This window comes from Parambassis ranga, chromosome 7 (genome assembly GCF_900634625.1).
Source record: "Parambassis ranga chromosome 7, fParRan2.1, whole genome shotgun sequence".
NCBI classification, from domain to species: Eukaryota; Metazoa; Chordata; class Actinopteri; family Ambassidae; genus Parambassis; species Parambassis ranga.
This window is the reverse complement of record NC_041028.1, coordinates 4,282,464-4,300,990: the sequence shown is the minus strand read 5'-3', so window position 1 is coordinate 4,300,990 and position 18,527 is coordinate 4,282,464. Positions and strand designations below refer to the sequence as shown.

The window sequence follows — 18,527 nt, the reverse complement described above, 5'->3', positions numbered from 1 at the left end:
AAAATAAAGAATCAGGGTATTACACATGAAGAGCAATTCAGTTTCGTATTACAGATTAAAATGAAATTGTACTGTATACTATATTGAATATTTATCCAAAAAGCAGATTTTTTTATGACGCAGCAGCTTTTATTGGTGCATTTATGTAGTTATTGATTACCTGATGAGCGAGTGTGGTGTCTGCATTAGGCTGTGACCACATGTAGCTTTCTTGAAGGGTGTGCTTCTTGACATAAATGTAGTGTTAGATTATAACCTGAATGTTTGTTAAATGCCTGAGAACAGTCTCTGAAGATCTTATATGACTCAATCCAACAAGTATTTTAAATACTATTCTGATGTTTACTTTTTAGGTTTGTCCCTGTAAATGTGAAGGCACTGATACACCTGTGATATTTTTATAAAATTTTACAGAAATGTTGGAGTGTCTTCTTTGAAAAACACAGACACACGTGAACTGCTGTAAGAAATAGTTGTTTATTTGATTTATTATTTACAAAAAAGAATGTACTGTTTGACAGTCATGGTATGAGGGGGGCATTGGGGAAGGATTGCTCAAAGCAATGGTCGGGCTAACCTGGAGTCTAATTGGGAGCAGACGATGCGGGGGAAAAGGGGACAGAAAAAGGTTTAGAGGAGGGGAGGAAAGGAACGGAGGTTGAACAACAGATGGTGATGGATGGAGATTAGGTTCACTTTCTGCCTCTGTGAGATGTGAGCAGATGCTGTATTGCAAGGCCACACAACAGCGCACAGTCTGTAGGCTCCGGAGGAAAGTGCGGAGGGGAGGGGAGGTGCACTCAGCCCTGTCTGCCCCGAGGACCCCCATGTTTACGACGGCAGGACCCCAGCAGTGTCTCCAAAGCCATCTTTACAAACGCCTGGAAGTTATTGCTTCTCTCCCTTCGGCTGTCCTGCGAGGGGATAAAACACAGACAGATACCTTCACTGGGGACACAGCAATCACAGCATTTCATTTCAACACGCACATATTTTGTGGTGTCCTGACCCACTGAGGGCCAACATCACTTCCCCTCTAGATGTCTTCTATGATTCACAATAGAGAATAATTCAGTTCATGTTAATGCTTACCTCCTTGCTTCTTGTTATCATCTCCTTTCTGATCAACTTTCTTCGGCTGCTCTTTAGGACTCTGAGGTTGCTGCAAATTTATAGGTAAATAAATAAAGTCAGAGGTTGATTGAGAGAATAAAATGTGTTCTAGTATAGGAATGATTTGCCTACCTTGGTAGCTGACTTCTTGTCCGACTTATTACCTGAAAATATTGGAAATATTTTTTTTTTTAAATATGTCTTAAAAAAATATACAAATCATTTTTCGTTGTATGATACTCACCTTTCGTTCCTGGCATTTTGGCTGTGCTCCAGAGTCGATGTGTTTTTTTTGAGAATGCAGTGCCTAATGTGGTGTTCAACTCGGTCATTTATGGCCCGTGCTTGTGAATGGCTCTGTCACTGGGGCCCCTTCGAGAAAGAGCACCACGAACAAGCAAAGAGCCCCGTCAGCTAAGCAGCATGCCCCGCAGCTCTGCAGGTCTTTGCTGAGCCAGGCGAAACCTCAGAGCTGACCTTGTAATACTGCCATTGTGAACCCACTGGAACTGTGTGTTCACCTATTGTGCATGACAAGAAAGCATTTTCATCATGTTACAGGCGAGGTGATTGTGCCTTTTTTTTTAATTTCAGCTTGGTCATGGAGCACTTTCTTTTTTTTCATATACATTGATCTGGACTGAGTATAACCATAATGTAGAAGCTTTATTGTTACATATGAGTGCACTGAAATGGTCTTCAGCATTGTCAGGAGTTTTCAGCAGGGATCCTTAGGTGATACCTTAATTTTCCATTCCTTTACATTGTGGCGTGTGAACATAAGTAAAACATTGCTGATATTCATTGTAAATGTATTAAATGACCCCTAGACATAACAATGTGTAAATATAAGGGGTACAGTTGTTGTTTATTAGTGATTATTTGTGTAAGAAAACACAGGTAACCACAATAAATGTAATATTTTATAGAGTGGGAGGAAAAAAAAATGCAGTTCTATCCCATTAAACCGTGATGCTGGTGTGCGTTGGTGGGCTGTTTTTATTATTCTGACTGTGGTCTTTTAATAAGTATGAACTGATGGATGACTGTTCTGTTAATCATTGTGACTCCTGCAGCAGCTCCACACCAGGAAGTGGGGCTGTTACATCTTATCACGTGACCTGTCAGGGGGGGGGGGGAGAAAAAAAAGCAGCGATGGAGAAAAGCTAAGGAAGGTGAGCGGTTTTCTGCTCTATTTCTTCGCGTTTCTTTGCTGCACTATCACAATTCTTGCTGTATACACTGTGTCATATTGCTAACCGATGGACGGCCTGTTTTTATTAAATCATAAACGGAAAACAAGTTGTTATACAGAGAGAATCGCTTATGATGCTGTGGCTAATTGCTAACTGCTAGCTAAAGCTAGTTTAGCTTGGCGACTGACAAGAAGGCTCGTCTGTTCTGGGTGTTGCCTGAAAAAAACTACTACACAGACCATTTATTCTTTAGCTTCATTGGACTTTTTCGGTTCATCTCAATGATTAATTTGTAATGTCAACTTCGCACAGTGCACGGTAACACCGAAGTGATTAGGTCTTTTGCTGTGGTGCCATTAGAAGCTGCATCATCACCTGATTCAGCGCTGTGGGTCGCAGTTTGTGGGTGATGTTTTTGCATGTAACGATGTAACATCCCTGTTAAGTGACTGTGTTTACATCATGTAGTTTCCAGATGTGCCCTGTCCTGGTTTTCACCCTATAAGCATGCGTTGTTTACATGAAACCTGAGAGATGTGCATAATCATATCCTAGTATGATCATGACAATATCAATATGTCTGATCAATCTTTATACATTTCTACTTTAGGTGGGGTGCACAACATTGGATTTAAGGATTGACAAATTATTTTACTACTCCTTTTTTACTAATATATGCACAATAAAATCAGAAATTAAGTTTGTTGTGTGCGTTTTAGTCAGTGTCAACTTATCTGTCAACGCCATCATTTGTTTTCAGTATTATCATGTGCCACTAATGTAAAGTTTATCCATTTAAAGAGACAAAAAAATATGAATTGTGTGTTGTGTGTGTACGTAGGAATCTGCCCTGGCAGTGGCTTCTTCTATACCCAGAGTGCTTGTGGAATGGCAGCAGTTTGGCAGCAGGTTTTGGCAGTGGACGCAAGGTGAGACTCGGTCAGGCATCAGGTTTTAATACTCTAAACTGATGAAAAAAACTATTCAGCTGTGTAATTGTATATGGATCATTTATGAGTTATTGTGTGTGTTGCTCTGCCGCTTCTCTCTCTTCCCCAGGTACAATGCTTACCGCACGCCTACCTTCCCACAGTTCCGAACTCAGTACATCCGCCGACGCAGCCAGCTGCTCAGAGAGAACGCCAAGTGTGGCTTTGAGCCAGGGCTGCGCAGGCAGTACCTGAGGCTGCGCAGTCAGCTGCTGGCCCTGCGCTACGGGCCCCTGTCTGAGCAGAGCAGCTTCAGGGCCAGCAGTGTGCGCAGCTCCCGCACCACACTGGACCGCATGGAGGTCAGACCCAAAGAAACAGAACAAACAGGGGATCTAGAAAAGAAAAAAAATAGAATGGGCGGGGGTGTTTGCACTAATTGGGAATAGCGAATATAAAAATATCTCTGTTGGAATGAAACTATAGAATACAACATATGAGAGCCATCTGGAAGGATAAACATTAGTTTTTATTGCCAAGCAACACTTTGGTTGCCCGTTCATATTAAGCTGAGCAGCTTGTTGAAATGGCTGGCTTTGCCCATGTACTGTAAATGGGCAGTATGTAAGTTTTCATTATATTCTGAATTTATGATCATTTGTGCTTAAAAGTTCCGTCTTCACTCACACTCACTCTTTGAGGTTATTTCTCCCCTTGCGTTCCCTCCCTGTCTCCTCTTTTCTCTGGTAGGACTTTGAGGAGGACCCCCGCGCCCAAGGGGCTCGTGGTCATCGCCGTTCTGTTAGCAGAGGCTCCTACCAGCTACAGGCCCAGATGAACAGAGCTGTCTATGATGAGAGGTACCACATCCAGCATGTTTTTTTTTGTGTTGAGATTTACAGATCATATATTGGTTTATTTGTGCTGAACTATGATCACGTCTCTTATATTCGCTTGTCAGTTGTTGGCATTGGCTGTGAGGTGTGTCCTATTGATTGTATGGTCACATGGTGGTATTATCCCTGACCACAGGCCTCCGGGCAGTTTGGTGCCCACCTCAGTGGCAGAGGCTAGTCGTGCCATGGCAGGGGACACAACTTTGAGTGAAAACTATGCTTTTGCTGGCATGCACCACATATTTGACCAACATGTAGACTCTGCTGGTAAGTAAACTTCTTTGTCTGTATGATTCATTAAATATCAACATTTATTTCACTTATGTCCTCCTCTTCTTCTTCAAGTTCCACGGTTGCAGTTTGCCAACGATGACAAGCACCTCCTCGCCTGCTGCTCCCTGGACGGCACACTGTCCATTATGACGTTGTCTCCGTCTCCTCCCAGTGTGAAGGTGACCCTGAAAGGTCACGGAGGTCCTGTCACAGACTTTGCCTGGTCTCTTAGCAATGACATCATTGTGTCGACGTCACTGGATGGGACACTCCGTATTTGGAACACGGAGGATGGTCGGTGCATCCGAGAGGTCAGAGATCCTGAATCCAGCGAGTTGCTGTGCTGCACCTTCCAACCCATGAACAACAACTTGACTGTGGTGAGTCTCATTTCAGTCACTTTTTGTATTCTCTGGTAATGATGAATTGAAAAGCAGCTGAGAACAAAAAAGATGTATCGACATTCCTGCCCTAATTGGCTGTTTTCTCTTTTGTTGTTGTTTCATAGAGCAATGAGTTTTACTGCATAATTTATGACTGAGGATGCACCATGTTTGTACTTCTAAGACTTCTAATAGATTTAAACATTTATTGTATTAAACATTTTTCTTCTCAGATGCAGCTTTATATGCTCTACATTCATGGTGTCAACAACAAAGTTTCATTAATACTGATGTTTGCAGGGGCAAAATGTTGTTTTATTTGTGTGAGAAAATACCTGCACTTCAGTGTATCTGTTAGCTGACACCCGACTGTTTTACTGCAACACCTCCTACTATTTTTAAATACCTGAATGTGTACATCACATGATAAACATTCATAAACACAGCTTGTTATCTCTGCATATGTGCAATTCATGTGTGTATTCTGTCCCTGCATAACTTACTATGTCAAACACATCCCATAAATGTATCATCTCTGCACTCATATCAAGAGCCCTCAAGAAAGATTTAATATTTGCCCCATTTTCTGATATATACATCTATTCTTTAATACTGTGTATAGGACAATTATGCAATGCTTATCTCCTCCCATTTCCACTGTAGTGGAAGTAATATGGGGTTAAATGGAATTTGGATGTCCAAATGTCACATAGATTTTCATATATCCTAGTGTGAAGCAGGACTTGTGACCTTCTTTAGACTTGTAAAAAGGAGAATTTTAGGAATAAATAGGTCTGCATATGTCCCACTTTACCCTGACACCTGAAACGACAAAGTACATCTGCAGCTTTTATGTTCTCTTCAAAGTCTATATAAATACATTTGTATTAAATTTAAATTCATATTTTAATACAAACATTTTTGTTTTTGTCACTGAAGCATGTTTAAAATGCACAAACAGTGTCCGCTTTACCCCATTGTTAATGATGATAAACAGCATTTTTGAAAGAAAAATAGAAAACATGAGTAAGACGGAGAGCTTTGCACGTTTATATTTCATTAAATCAAACGCAGCAAATTTAATTGCAGCACTGAAAATGCTTACAACCGTTACATTTCCCAGCGCTGCCCTGTGGAAATGCTAAGAAAGGTCGTCACACCTGGTTCTGTGTTCCAGGTGGGAAACAGCAAGCACCACCTGCAGGTGGTAAACATCTCCACTGGGAAGAAAGTGAAGGGGGGCTCCAGTAAGCTGACAGGCCGCGTGCTGTCTCTCTCCTTTGATGCTCCGGGGAGGATACTTTGGGCGGGTGATGACAGGGGGAGCATCTTTTCCTTCCTCTTTGACATGGCCACAGGTACACTAATTCCATTTGACAACACTATAAATTATTATCGTTTTTTTTTTGTGTCTCTGGTTGAGAGGGAAAAAGTGGCTGATGTGTCTCTGTTGCTCTCTGCTGGTTCTGCGCCCCCGCCCCCCCCTCTCCTACCCACAGGGAAGCTAACCAAAGCCAAGCGTCTGGTGGTGAGTGAAGGCAGCTCCATCTGCAGCATATCTGCTCGGTCCTGGATTAGTAGAGAGGCCAGAGACCCCTCCCTGCTGGTCAACGCTTGTGTCAATAAGCTGCTGCTGTACAGGTCAGTGGAGTCACTGTTTATTAATAGGCTGTTTTGTCTTCACCACACAGATAGACTTTAAAGCTGTAACATGTTGTCTTTGTGATGTTGTATTTACACTGTATACGATCTGGCAGGGTGGTAGACAACGAAGGTACCTTACAGCTGAAGAGAAGCTTCCCCATCCAGCATGGATCCCAGCTTGTGCATAGCATCTTCTGCCCCCTCATGTCTTTCAGACAGGGGGCCTGTGTGGGTAAGAAGTCTCCTCGTCTTCCAGCTGTGGTATCTAAGAGTTCCTGCTGTGATGTTTGAATAGGAAATTAGACCACAGTTTATTGGTTGCTGCAGGCTATTCAGGGTGAAAAAACACAGGCAAAAATAGCATACTGCTGCTTTTGGCCAAAAAAAACCCAAATTAGCTTTTAGCATCTGAGTACGCTGCTTTACCTTTACAGTAAGATGCTAAGATTTTGCTAAGATGGAAGCACTATGATTAAACTTATTATTATATATCTTAATTGTCCTCACAAATACCAAAGGTTTTTAGATAAGATAGCTTTGTTTGGCAAACGTTTGAATGTAAAAGGTGCTCATTTAAAATTATCAGGAGTATAGATTTAAATTCCAAGTATTACCACTGGATCATCTTCAAATCAGTCTGACAGAAAGTACAACACAGATTTTATGAGACCCATCTTGCACTGTGTGGACTAAAGGCACGTTATTATTTCATAAAGGACATGGACTGATGAGCACTGAGGACACCAGGGGAGTACTTGTGTCTCTCAAACTGGCCTCAATGCTGTATTCAAATAAAAAAATAAAAACAATAGTGTTCCTTGAGACTTATCTAGAGGCAGCGAAAAGCACTATTTTAATGAGATATCCATCATTTATTGATCAAGTTGTCCTTGTAATTTCTTCTTTTCTGTTAACCTGTTGTTGTGATGGTTTTCCCCCCCGGCACAGTGACTGGCAGTGAGGATGCCTGCGTCTACTTCTTTGACGTTGAACGCAACACCAAGGCAATAGTCAACAAGTTACAGGGTCACGGGGGGCCAGTTTTAGATGTCAGCTTCAACTGTGATGAGAGCCTTCTGGCGTCCGCTGATTCCACCGGTATGGTCATCATCTGGAGGCGGGAGCAAAAGTGACTTATCCACCAATTAAAAAGGCTTCCATCCTGTGCGTAAATATTAATATAAATATATATTTAAAAAAAAGGCCTGCTGCTGTTCCTCCTTAAACCGTCCAATTACAACGTCTGTAGATATTCACTGGAATGTAACCGGATGCGTCAAACGTTTTAATGATACTCAAGTGCAATCAGATAGAACACCATGCTGTGTAGGTGGTGGGAATGTCTTAGAAATTCAAGGGGTGGGAGGTGGGATGTGTGTGTCACTACTCTCCTACAGCTGCAGCTGGCTTTTTCAGCACAGATAGAAACAGCACTACTACCATGCATGTGACATGGCTTACCTCCAGTTTGCGTGGATAGGACTGAATTCATGTAAGAGGATGCAACATAATCTTCCAGAAGAAAACATCACTTTGTATCACACTGACAGTCCCTCTGGCATAGATCTAGTTCACTATTTATGTAACTGTTATTCGAGCAGTGTAATCGAGTGTAGTAAAACAACCTTATTTGCTTTCTGTTGCCTGTTTGCATTGGAAAACGTGCATGAATCAGTAGGCATATCATCACTAAAGATAAACAAGGGTGTTTGTAAGTATGTGTTTGTTCTTATATTTGTGTGTGTGTGTGTGGTGCGCGCGTGTGTGTGTTCTGGTCATGCTTGTTGCTGATTCATATAATTTATTTAACACATAATAAACTGCTGTAATTGTCAGCCGTCTTTGTTTCACCTTTCTTATACATTTGAAACAGAATTTCAAAATGGAAATGTCACAGGTGCTCTGGGTGGTCAAACCTACAGTGTGGGAGAGCATGAGTCACTGCTGTGTGGGTCGTCATGTTACACAGGATCCCCCCTGCATCAGGGGTTCAGCAGAAAAATACTGTTTAGTTGTGATTTAATCAATGCAGAGTTTATTTATTGTCGTCTCAAAGGATTAAAGGTTCAATAATATTTGACCATTTTAGCGGAAAAGAAACCCACCGCTTTCTCTTTTTGTGGAGACTTTCATGATACACATACATATGGATCCACTGACCTTTTATTTACATATTTAGCTTTAATATTTAATTTTTTGGTGTAATATCATGGCTGAGAAAACTATTTAAGGGATTAAAAACAAATCTTAGTGTTTTGTCCATAGTGCAATTTATCAATCATTTATAATATATATAAATAAATATAAATATATAATAATATCATATTATATAAATATATTGTATAATAATAATGATAATATAAATATTATATATAAATAATATAATTTAAATAATATATATAAATAATATAATTTATAATTTTTTATAATTATATATCCAATTCATGCAATTTATCCGTCTCAATTATTTTAGTGAGTTGAAAAGCTCAGCGTTAGTAGCGTTCTCCATTAGACCAAAAATACACTTTAAAAACTGAATAGCAAATGTCTTCTTCAAGAAATTATGAACTTGACTGCTCAAGACAATTAAAGAAATTTTCACACTGTCACAAGCCCACTGAAGGCAGAAATGCACGATACACTCTAAGGAGGAAGGGGTCCCACAGCCTCCAGCTGGGTGTGTCTACAGAAACATTCTGCATCCTAATCACATTCATACACGAGTCTTGACACACCTGGTTATACGTGTTTTACAACAAGATCCAGCTTCTTTTTTCACATATGATGGATACAATATTAAATGCAGCAGTTTTAGTGTCGGCACAAAAAAAGAATCTAAAGTCAAAGAAAATGTGCATGTGCAACAACTAGACAAGATACTGGTGCATGTTTAAGCACTCATAGCATGTGCAATGACATTAGCATTTAGTAGCATTACCCTTAAGTACGCATTTAGTAATTTATTGCATCTTTCAATCAAAATGTCCTCGCGTTAGCATCTCTGTCAATATGATAATACCTGACTTAAATCCTAAGGCACCAAATCAATGTTTAGCTATTGTGTAGATTAGTGCAACTCTAGTTTAATGAAGTCATCTTTTCCATGTGTATAAAGCTTAATCTTAAATACATAAGAAACAAAAGTCCTGTGAAACACGTCATTTACAGACTGATCATCATCTCAATAAACTGATAAAAAAAATGTCACAGTGTTTATTGTAGTTTTATGTTTCCAATGCATCAACTTCAGGATTGATTTTGGTTTCTTTCCCTCAAGGTTGGTGACAGTTTTGTAGAATAAAAGTGCCGCCGTGTGGGAGGGAAAGCACAATAAACGCCAGCTGACTGTGAAGGTCAGGAAAGAGGTTTGTTTGAAACAGACTGGACACATGCTGATCAAAGAGGGGAAGCTCATTCATGAGGTCAATACCAAACTTCTGTGTGTGTGTGTGTGCAGAAAGGACGGTGCAACGAGGCCTGTGCAGCACTCACAAGGTACAGTGGGCGGGGGTGAGTTCTCACAAATGAGTAAGACGGCCTTTGTTGTGGTGTATCTTAGAGAGAAGTGGGAAGAAAACTAAAAATAAGCACTCAGATGAATCTTTATCTTGCATCAGTTCAGGGAGGATTGAGAGCAACCTGTTAAACCTCCACTCTTTAAAGGATGCTCAAACAATTGATGCTGCTCACTATGGAAACATCTTCTCCATCAGCCTCAACCTGAGCAGGCAAATAAAAACAATAGAAATTACTTTTCATTCAAATTCAAAATACAGGCGAGAGATTGCAAAGTGGCCAGATTTCATTCAGGCCCCAATTAGGACAGAAAAATATCTTTTTTTTTTTTTTTTTTTTTTTTTTTTTTATCAGAATGTGAACAATGAAACAAATGATATGTTTATTGTCCTGCTGAGGAGTTGAAAGGCTTTCTGTAGTCTGCAGCGTCTATTCATTCTGCTCTTTTTAAAGGCCCAGATGCCAGCTTAAGTACAGTTTTGGGTTCACACAAAAGATTCAACATCTGCCGCTTGAAAAGCCCTGCACTAAGACAAGGCTGTGTTAGTTTGTGTGGTATTAAATGTCTTTTATTCTATATCTTTAGTTCCACTTCTAAACAAAAGCAGCCATGAGTGACTTAATGCTCACGCCCTTTGTTATTATGTATTATATACACGCATAGGCTTCAGTCTTTAAAGCAAGACTGTAACATTTAAAAATAGGACTTTTGTGGTGGCTTGTATTATTTTAGTACTTTTAAATAGACATGTGGGATGATTGATAAGGCGGTGGCTTATCAGCAGACTGAGATGAGAAGCTCTCATTACATGAAAGCACAGAGCAGTTTTTTAAGTGATGATGCACAAATGAAACGTCAATAACTTTTCTGGGATTTCTGTTTTAGGCACTTCTTGTATTGTTAACAGGATTACATATTAAAAGGCTGTATGGGAATAAAGCAGTTCACTAAGCAGCCATTTCCTGTATCTGTCACATAGACTTTTTTTTGCTGGCCCTGTCCTTTTAGGAGGATCCTGAGTCCACTAATGAGTCTACTCATCTGGTAGCTAGATGGGCTTTACCTTGATCTCTACCATAGATAGATGGTGGAGATGTGAAGGTGAACGGCACAACTAAATATTGGACCATAGATGTTTTTCAATTTAATCAGGAGAAATCTGACTGTTGATGATTTGTCTAAGCACAATGTTGCAATGATCCTAATGCTAATTTGTAATGGGTTAGTAGGCCAACATGTTTCGGGGTTGTTGCTGACAGTGAGCTGTTAACCCCTCATAGACTGAGGGCATCTGAAAGCTGAAATCACCTAATCTTTCGACTCTCTGTAGCAAACTGTCTGACGTGTCATCAAATCAGCACTTCATGCGGTCGTTTGCTACCTCAGTCTCGAGGGCTTTATTACCCAGAGAAGACATGGTGGCAACAAAAAGGTGCTCCTTCTTACAGGCATGGTGAAGAAGTGAGCTGCTGCATTTATATGCTTTAACTTATAAAAACACAAAACACAAAAGAGGCTTCAATGTTTCTACAGAGTGAGAAATCACAAACCCCTTTGACTTTTTTGTGTTCATGCAGCGGTGTGTACAAATGTCAGCGTGTGTGTTATGAACTGAGGCTTTTTTGTACATGATTAAAGAAACATTGCACACACACACACACACACACACACACATAATTTGCGCTACATGTTCTGCCAAGTGGTCTATTTCCTGTGAAGCGCTCTCCACAGGGGATCCAGGCATGTACGTCACAATCCAGGCAGGTCATCAGAACTCAGATTGCATCAAAAGTAGAGTCTTTATTGATGAGTGGGCAAAAGAACCACCTCAGTTAAACTGTACAGTTACAGAATATCATCTCGCCAAGGAATGCCAGACGTAAAAATTATTATGGACCTCTGTTCACTTTCCGCTTTCAACATCTGTACAAGTTGTAATCCCCAGTCTTTGAATCTATGAAATGCAGTGGAATGCATGCTAGTACAGTATGCTGTGCAAGTGTCCATGTTTTCGACTGCACGGATACATCTACGCCTAACATACTGTAAGGTCAGACGTTTGCATTACATGGAATCGTTAATTTGGAGAGACAGCTCAGGTGTAATCTAAGCCACACGCCACACATTGGGGTCCAGCCTGAAGAAGAATTTCTGATCCAGACTCTCACTTACATTGAGGGGAAATATAAGAAGGCCTGGTAACATTCAAGTTTCCGCTTCCACATTTTTTTTTTGTTTTTTTTTTTTGTTTCGTTTTTGATTTTTTTTTTCTAACAGCATTTAAAACATTCCCAAGATCATCATTTGCAAATACATTTGCTAATGATTTTTTTAAATTACGTAATATACATCATCATTCATGTCATTAAATAAGTGTTTTTTTCTAATTTTTCTGCCCCCCCCCTTTTCATGATCCAGCTTGCACATTAAAAAAAAACAAACATTTCAGTTGCGTAAATCCATTTAAAAGATAAATTTCCATATGATGATTGCTCAATTTTGCATGATTTTGAGACCACAAGATGAGGCTGCGTTCATATTGACTCTGTGTTACTGGAACCTATTCTATCATCATTATTTCTGTCTGCCTCCCTCCTGTCTTCTTCGTCTTCTTCTTCGCTTTCTCTCTCACACATACATACACACAAATGCTATATAAAAACACACAATCAGGAATATACATTCCTGTACAGTCTATACAATATGAAATCAAGTCATATTTCAAAATAGTGTCATCTGCTTAACATGTATTGTTTACAAATAAAGGAAAACAGGCAATTTTTTGTTTTATGATACAAAGAAACCTGACACACCCTAAATCAAGTCCCAAGAAATCAAGCATGTTAGGGGCTTCTTCTGGGTTCACACACAACTATTTAAATGTATCCAGGGTTGTTGGGTCTGCACTTGATATTCTGCAGTCTCCTTTGAATTACATGTGAAGGCGTCCAGAGTATGTCCGTCAATCCTTTCAGACCCTTTGAGTTCCTTGATGTGTTACAGAGTTAGCAATGCTTTGATCTTTCTATTCACAGTCCGCAGCACATTTCCTCCACCCTCCCTGCGTGTGTCTGTTTTTTTTTTTTTTTTTTTTTTTGTGCCGTTTGTGACACAGAAACGAGAATCAGCTGAAAGCTCTGGGGCGTGTCCCTCTCAAATAAGGCAACGTTATTTTAAAATGGCATCTGTCACAATTGGTTGGAGTTGGTGATTGTTGTGATCTTTCTCTATCATTAAACAGAAATACAAACCAGGGATTTTTTTTCTTCTTCTACCCACCCACCCCCTGTCCCAAAATGTCAACATTCTTCATATCTGTGGCACTGTGCCTGCATTTGTTAGCAAAGATTTTGTTGTGCAAAACAACAAAACCGACACAGACACTTAACCAAGGTGCATCACAACGCTCCTGCTCTCCATTTAAAAACCTGAAACGCTCTCCTCGTTTCTCCTCACATGATGCAGTAGGCCTCGTCCTGGGGGAGATGTTGTTTAGTCCTCCAGTAAGTGGGCAGATGAGCCCTCAGCACCTTCCTCAGGTCCTCGTTAAGCAGGAGACAGAAGATGGGGTTGACTCCGGCCTGGGCGAAGCTCATCCACACTGTGATGGAGAGGTAGCGGTGAGGGATGGTGCAGGACTTGACGAACACCCTCCAGAAGCACGCCACGATGTAGGGCGTCCAGAGGACCAGGAAGAGCAGTGTGATGGTGTAGAACATCCTGCCCAGCCTCCTCTCAGACCTCACTTCTTCCATGCCGAGCAGCCGCCGGTGCTGATTGTGTAAATTTTGCCTTATGCCCAGCAGGGTGGGTGGCATGGGGCCCCGACCGAACCCTGCAATCCAGTTAGCTGCGGCTTGACCTGTGGCCCCGGGACCGTGGAAGGTCCAGTTCTGGCTGATGGCTGGCACCAGCTGGACGGGTTTCATCTTGCGGTGCCTGTACTCAAAGAGCAGCAGCTTGGCGTAGAAGCCATGAGTGGCCAGGACCACCACGGCCAGCATGAGCATGAACCCCAGGGTATCGTTGGTCTTCAGGTAGCGGTGTTCGAAAATGCACTGATCCTCATCACGGATGAACTTGTAAGTCCCCACGTCAAAGACAGGCGGGAATGCCATGGCGATGGCCAGTGTCCACACCATGCAAATGATGGCGGCGCAGGTCCAGATGGTCATGCGTTTGGCGTAGAATCGGTGGTGGGCGATGGCAAGGTATCGAGTAACGGCCACACAAAACAGCATGAAGGCAGCGTGAAAACAAAACAGCACAGCCATGAAAGCCACAACTTTACAACTCAAGGCACTGTAAGTCCAGGCCGAGCTGTTGTGGACGGAAACCAGCACAAAGGGGAAGCAGGCAGCAGAGCGAACTGCATCGGCCAGGCACAGGTCCAGGAGAAAGAAATAGGGAGCCTTGTGAAGTGTCCTGTCTCGCAGGACCAGCAGGGACACCAGGAGGTTTCCTACAAGGCTGACACAGATGATCAACCCCAAGAAGACCAGCTTAAAGTAGGCAGACACATCTGTGGCAGAGATTCCTCCGCTGTTGCTGCTGCTGTCACTGCTGCTGCTGCTACTGCTGCCTCTCGCCATTCCACTCTGAGAGGCCAGCACAGCCAGTAAACTGCCCGGGCCGTCGATGGCAAAGCTCTGGTTAGCCATTCTATCACCTTCCACAAGAGCCTGCCTGGTTTCAGGCCCTTTAAAAACAGCACTGACCCTCCCACAGCCGTCGTCTCCCACGGCTCTCTCGTTTTTACACAGAGAGGCCGTAAGGATCTTTTCTACACGACAGAATCATCGCTCCTCTTTGTCCACAACCTCCCCAACCTGTGAACAGAGACAGACAGTTTGAAGGATTTTTTTTTTTTTTTTAAGAAAAAAAACAGAAGCTGTCTGACGTGGTCGTAAATGGAAACAAAACTTGCATAGATGTAAAGTGCTGCGTTGGACAACACGATGGAAATATGTGCCTTTCTGTTTTCTCTGAGGCTGGGATCGGATCAGCAGCTCTACAGCATGCCAGCTCCTTGGCTCTCTCAGTAATTACCTTGCCCGTTGCTAAGATACAACAGCTCACATACTTTGTGCAAGTGTGGGTGTTTGAGTGAATGCATGGGGGTGTACAGGGGGGGATGGATGGAGCAGACACAGTAGCACTGGGCATGTCCAACAAAACAGAGATGTTGTAAATGAGCAGTAGAACATTTGATGCTGGTCTCTGTGTGTGAGACAGAGAGTGAACCATTCACAGCAAATATGAGTGCATAATGGCAGAACCAGGCAGCCATTTGGTTTTCACTATAGGCCTGTATGAACTCAACAGCCCCAGGAATCAGCCATTATAAACCACATTTGAGGCTTAAAAACTTATCCATGGTTACAAGATGGCAACGAGACACGGTCGTGCCTGTCTGGGTGGGCCTTTTCAATGTAGGCCAATAAATACACAACATGATCAGCTGTTAGCAGTGAGCTTGCCCCCCCCCCCCCCCTAAAACATAACAGCCACCTCTGCCACCTTGACCAGCATCATTTCACCTGATTAAATGGCTGCCATTTCAGCTAGGCCTGAGACACAGGGTGGAGTGAAAAACAGACAAACAGGTGTCACAATCACCCACCTCTGCTGTGTTTTTGTGTATACATATGTGTGTGTTAGTGTGTGTGTGTGAGAGAGAGAGAGAGAGAGAAAGAGGAGAGAGAGCAGAAGAGATGATAACCTACCTTTCATCCCCTCATTTTCCCCCTTCTCACACGGTGAAAAAAACAACACAGAAAACGATCCCAGTCGCTTTGTTTCACTGTTTGTCAAACGCAGAGAAAAACACATAATAAAGCCTCATGCTCTTGCTGTGCTCTCAGGCTCAAACAACACCTGTTATGCATAAATCCATCGCAGGGAATAAAGCAACATACCATAAACATAAGAGAGGGCGATTCTTTATAATCAACAAGCTGATCAATGGTGGAAATCCAGGGTGAAGATGTTAGCAGAAAAAAAACATTATCCACCGCCACCCTTTTACAGCTGTGTTCATTCTGAATATCATCCGAGGAGGGGAAAAAAACAAGATTTTATGTTGCATCACGTCGAAGATGGGCTTTCAGATGGCTGGAAACACACGCGATGATAAGAATAATAACAATAAAAATCCTGATCTTGTTCATATATCCAAATGATGTCAGATTTTCAATGCTTATAATAACCCACCCACAGACGTTACAGAGAAAAAAAAGATCGCGCATCCCCTAAATGAATCGTCTTGGCATGTATATTGGCTGGTGGCACCGGGACAATTAGTCCACACAGACCTCGATACGTCTCTTTTCCCCATCGTTCAGTCACAAAAAAAAAAAAAAACACACGAGGCGATGTATTTACCCTGATCTGCTACTATGCAGTCTTTGTTTTGCTGTCCAGCGAAGGTAGACTAGTACATCTTAATAGTCCACAATAAAAAGCCTCCATGACAGAATAAATACATTTTTTTTGTTGTTGGGAGAAATCCAGCGATGCCTCACAGGATTTCACATCGCAGACGCTGTCGACAATCACGATGTAGGCTACAAGAAAAAAACAGAAACAGAAAAAAAAAGCACAGCGGCTGGATTAGGCGAATTATTCCTGAATAATCCCAATTATGGCTGCTTGCAAGGAGGCAGCTCGCACATTCGCGGAAGCAGTCGGTTTTATTCGGAGAGAGGGAGAGAGAGAGGGAGGGAGAGAGAGAGAGAGGTGCAACGCTGTGAGCCGTAATAACTTTACAGTGATGTTTTTATCCTGGTCTCTCTGGCATCATGTATGACGCGTCTGTTCTCTCCAGCATGGACACACAGTCAGGAGCTCCAACTGGCATCAAACTGTCTTTCATTGGTCACACACAGGCCTGTCAGGGCCGCAGCAAAGGATTCTGGGTTCCCCATCTGGGAGGAAGAAGAAGAAGAAGAAGGTTGGGCCTCCTTAAAAAAAAAACAACGGATATAACTTATAACTAGGATTTCAGTTGTTTTAAATATATAAAATGCAACAGGATACTGTGTGCAGTTCACTTAATGGCCACAGGTGTCACTATAAACAAAATGTTTCATGAGTCTTGCATTCAGAACCTTTAAAGCCTTGAGCCAAGACCATGATAATGCTATAATGCTACCTCTTTTGTAGCCATTTGTTATTGTAATATTTGGTATCTTATAAGACATTTTGTAAGACAACTTGTGGCACCACCACAAAAATGAGAAAAACATATGTATATGTTTCCTTTCTATGTCATGCTGGTTAGCTGGGTGTGGCTTAGCTTTGAAAAAGGGCAAGTGAGAAATGTTTGAGGAGGGGGAGAGATAGTACCCAGGACAAGGAAGGAGAGGAGTCTGTGGTTCTTCAGGGCCCACAAAGAGTTTCTGTGAAAACGGGGCCCCTGCAAAGACACAAGAAGAGACTCTGACTCTGTCTGAGAAGGGGCTAAACGCCAAGCTTGAGGGGAGAATAAGGACTGGGAGGAGAACCTCACCACAAGCCCGGATGGAAACCCCTGGTGTCCAGGGTGAGTGAGGGACAAGCTTCTAATTGTTTTTTTTTGCTACAACTTGTATTTTGGACTTTATTTTTTGCCTTTCTGAGACTTTGGGATTTATGGGACTTTTCATATGGAACGGACATTGCCACCTACAGGATAAGAAAACTGCCTCTATTTTTCCTCCTCTTGTCTTTTAGTAGGGTGTGCCTTCGGCCTCCTTTTGGACTGCCTGTTATTGTGAAAGTTTTGCAGGAATGGGGTGGAATTTGGTTGGGTGAGAAATTGACGTTTTCGTGCTTATGTGGAAAATAACCTTTGTTTTCTTTTAGGGGCTTATTGATTTGTGGGGCAACTCTTTAACAGTCCGCTGTGGTTCACAGTTAGATTTATGTTATCCAATTTGGTCTTTTTTATTAAACAATTTCAGTGCAGCTCAGGCACATCTGTGTGAGGGTCGGAGTGGCTTTGAATAAAGCCCTGAAAAGATGTTACTGTCAAATCTTCCAAGCTTCCCAATCATACCAACCTTAGCTTCAATGCTGCTGTGACAAGTATCTGTCTGTGGGCTTTTTGTTCTTCCAACAATGGTGACTGAAACATCCTGTTAAAATATGGCTGAAAAAAATACTGAATTCAGGCTACTGCAGCACAGATTAGAGAAGTGTTGCGGGGAGATGGTTATGTAATATTCAATATTCAAATATTTTTTGATGTTGACAGGTGAATGTGATGTTTAGCTCCAACACGATTTGCTCAGTTCAGCAGCTGAAAATGTGGAGAAGGAAGTGTCACGCAGCACGCACAGAAACAGTTGTGCTGGTTTCTTAGGAGGTGCACGTCAGACTGTGACACAGGTGCATAGACTGGAGACAGAAACATAAATCAAAGGTCTATTATTTCACAAGAAGGCCATGCAGTTTGGTTTACAGTGTTGCATGAATTAGGGCCTTTCAGCAGAGACTTTTCAGCCTCCTAATGAGCGCCCCAGCTGAAGCAATGAGTCTTATCATTTCCTCACTATACTAATATGTATTGTTTATCTTTAGTCAGTGTTTAAACC

The 18,527-nt window shown here is 41.9% G+C and overlaps 2 protein-coding genes and 1 long non-coding RNA gene across 4 annotated transcripts; 1 reads left to right on the top strand and 2 right to left on the bottom strand.

The window, feature by feature from the left end:
- Positions 1–1,091: 1,091 nt before the first annotated feature.
- Positions 1,092–1,393, bottom strand: LOC114437917 (uncharacterized). The gene is made up of 3 exons (XR_003670946.1): positions 1,358–1,393; positions 1,246–1,277; positions 1,092–1,162 (listed from the first exon to the last, which is right to left on the bottom strand). It is a non-coding gene; the product is annotated as an uncharacterized LOC114437917 (long non-coding RNA).
- An 825-nt stretch (positions 1,394–2,218) lies between these two features.
- On the top strand, positions 2,219–8,269 carry wdr13 (WD repeat domain 13). The gene is made up of 10 exons (XM_028410909.1): positions 2,219–2,288; positions 3,151–3,238; positions 3,369–3,600; positions 3,989–4,098; positions 4,271–4,401; positions 4,480–4,787; positions 5,968–6,148; positions 6,290–6,431; positions 6,548–6,666; positions 7,383–8,269. Exons 2-10 carry the CDS (start codon positions 3,198–3,200, stop codon positions 7,565–7,567), a joined length of 1,449 nt encoding a protein of 482 aa, XP_028266710.1. The 5' UTR covers positions 2,219–2,288; positions 3,151–3,197; the 3' UTR covers positions 7,568–8,269.
- A 5,134-nt stretch (positions 8,270–13,403) lies between these two features.
- Positions 13,404–14,730, bottom strand: LOC114438780 (probable G-protein coupled receptor 173). Of its 2 annotated transcripts, XM_028410338.1 has the most exons (2): positions 14,519–14,730; positions 13,404–14,473 (listed from the first exon to the last, which is right to left on the bottom strand). In XM_028410338.1, the coding sequence occupies exons 1-2, from the start codon at positions 14,610–14,612 to the stop codon at positions 13,404–13,406; spliced, it is 1,164 nt and encodes a 387-aa protein (XP_028266139.1). In that variant the 5' UTR covers positions 14,613–14,730. The 2 variants fall into 2 exon arrangements, with proteins under 2 accessions (XP_028266139.1, XP_028266138.1); XM_028410337.1 differs by having other exon boundaries at positions 13,404–14,730.
- Between the last annotated feature and the right edge of the window lie 3,797 nt (positions 14,731–18,527).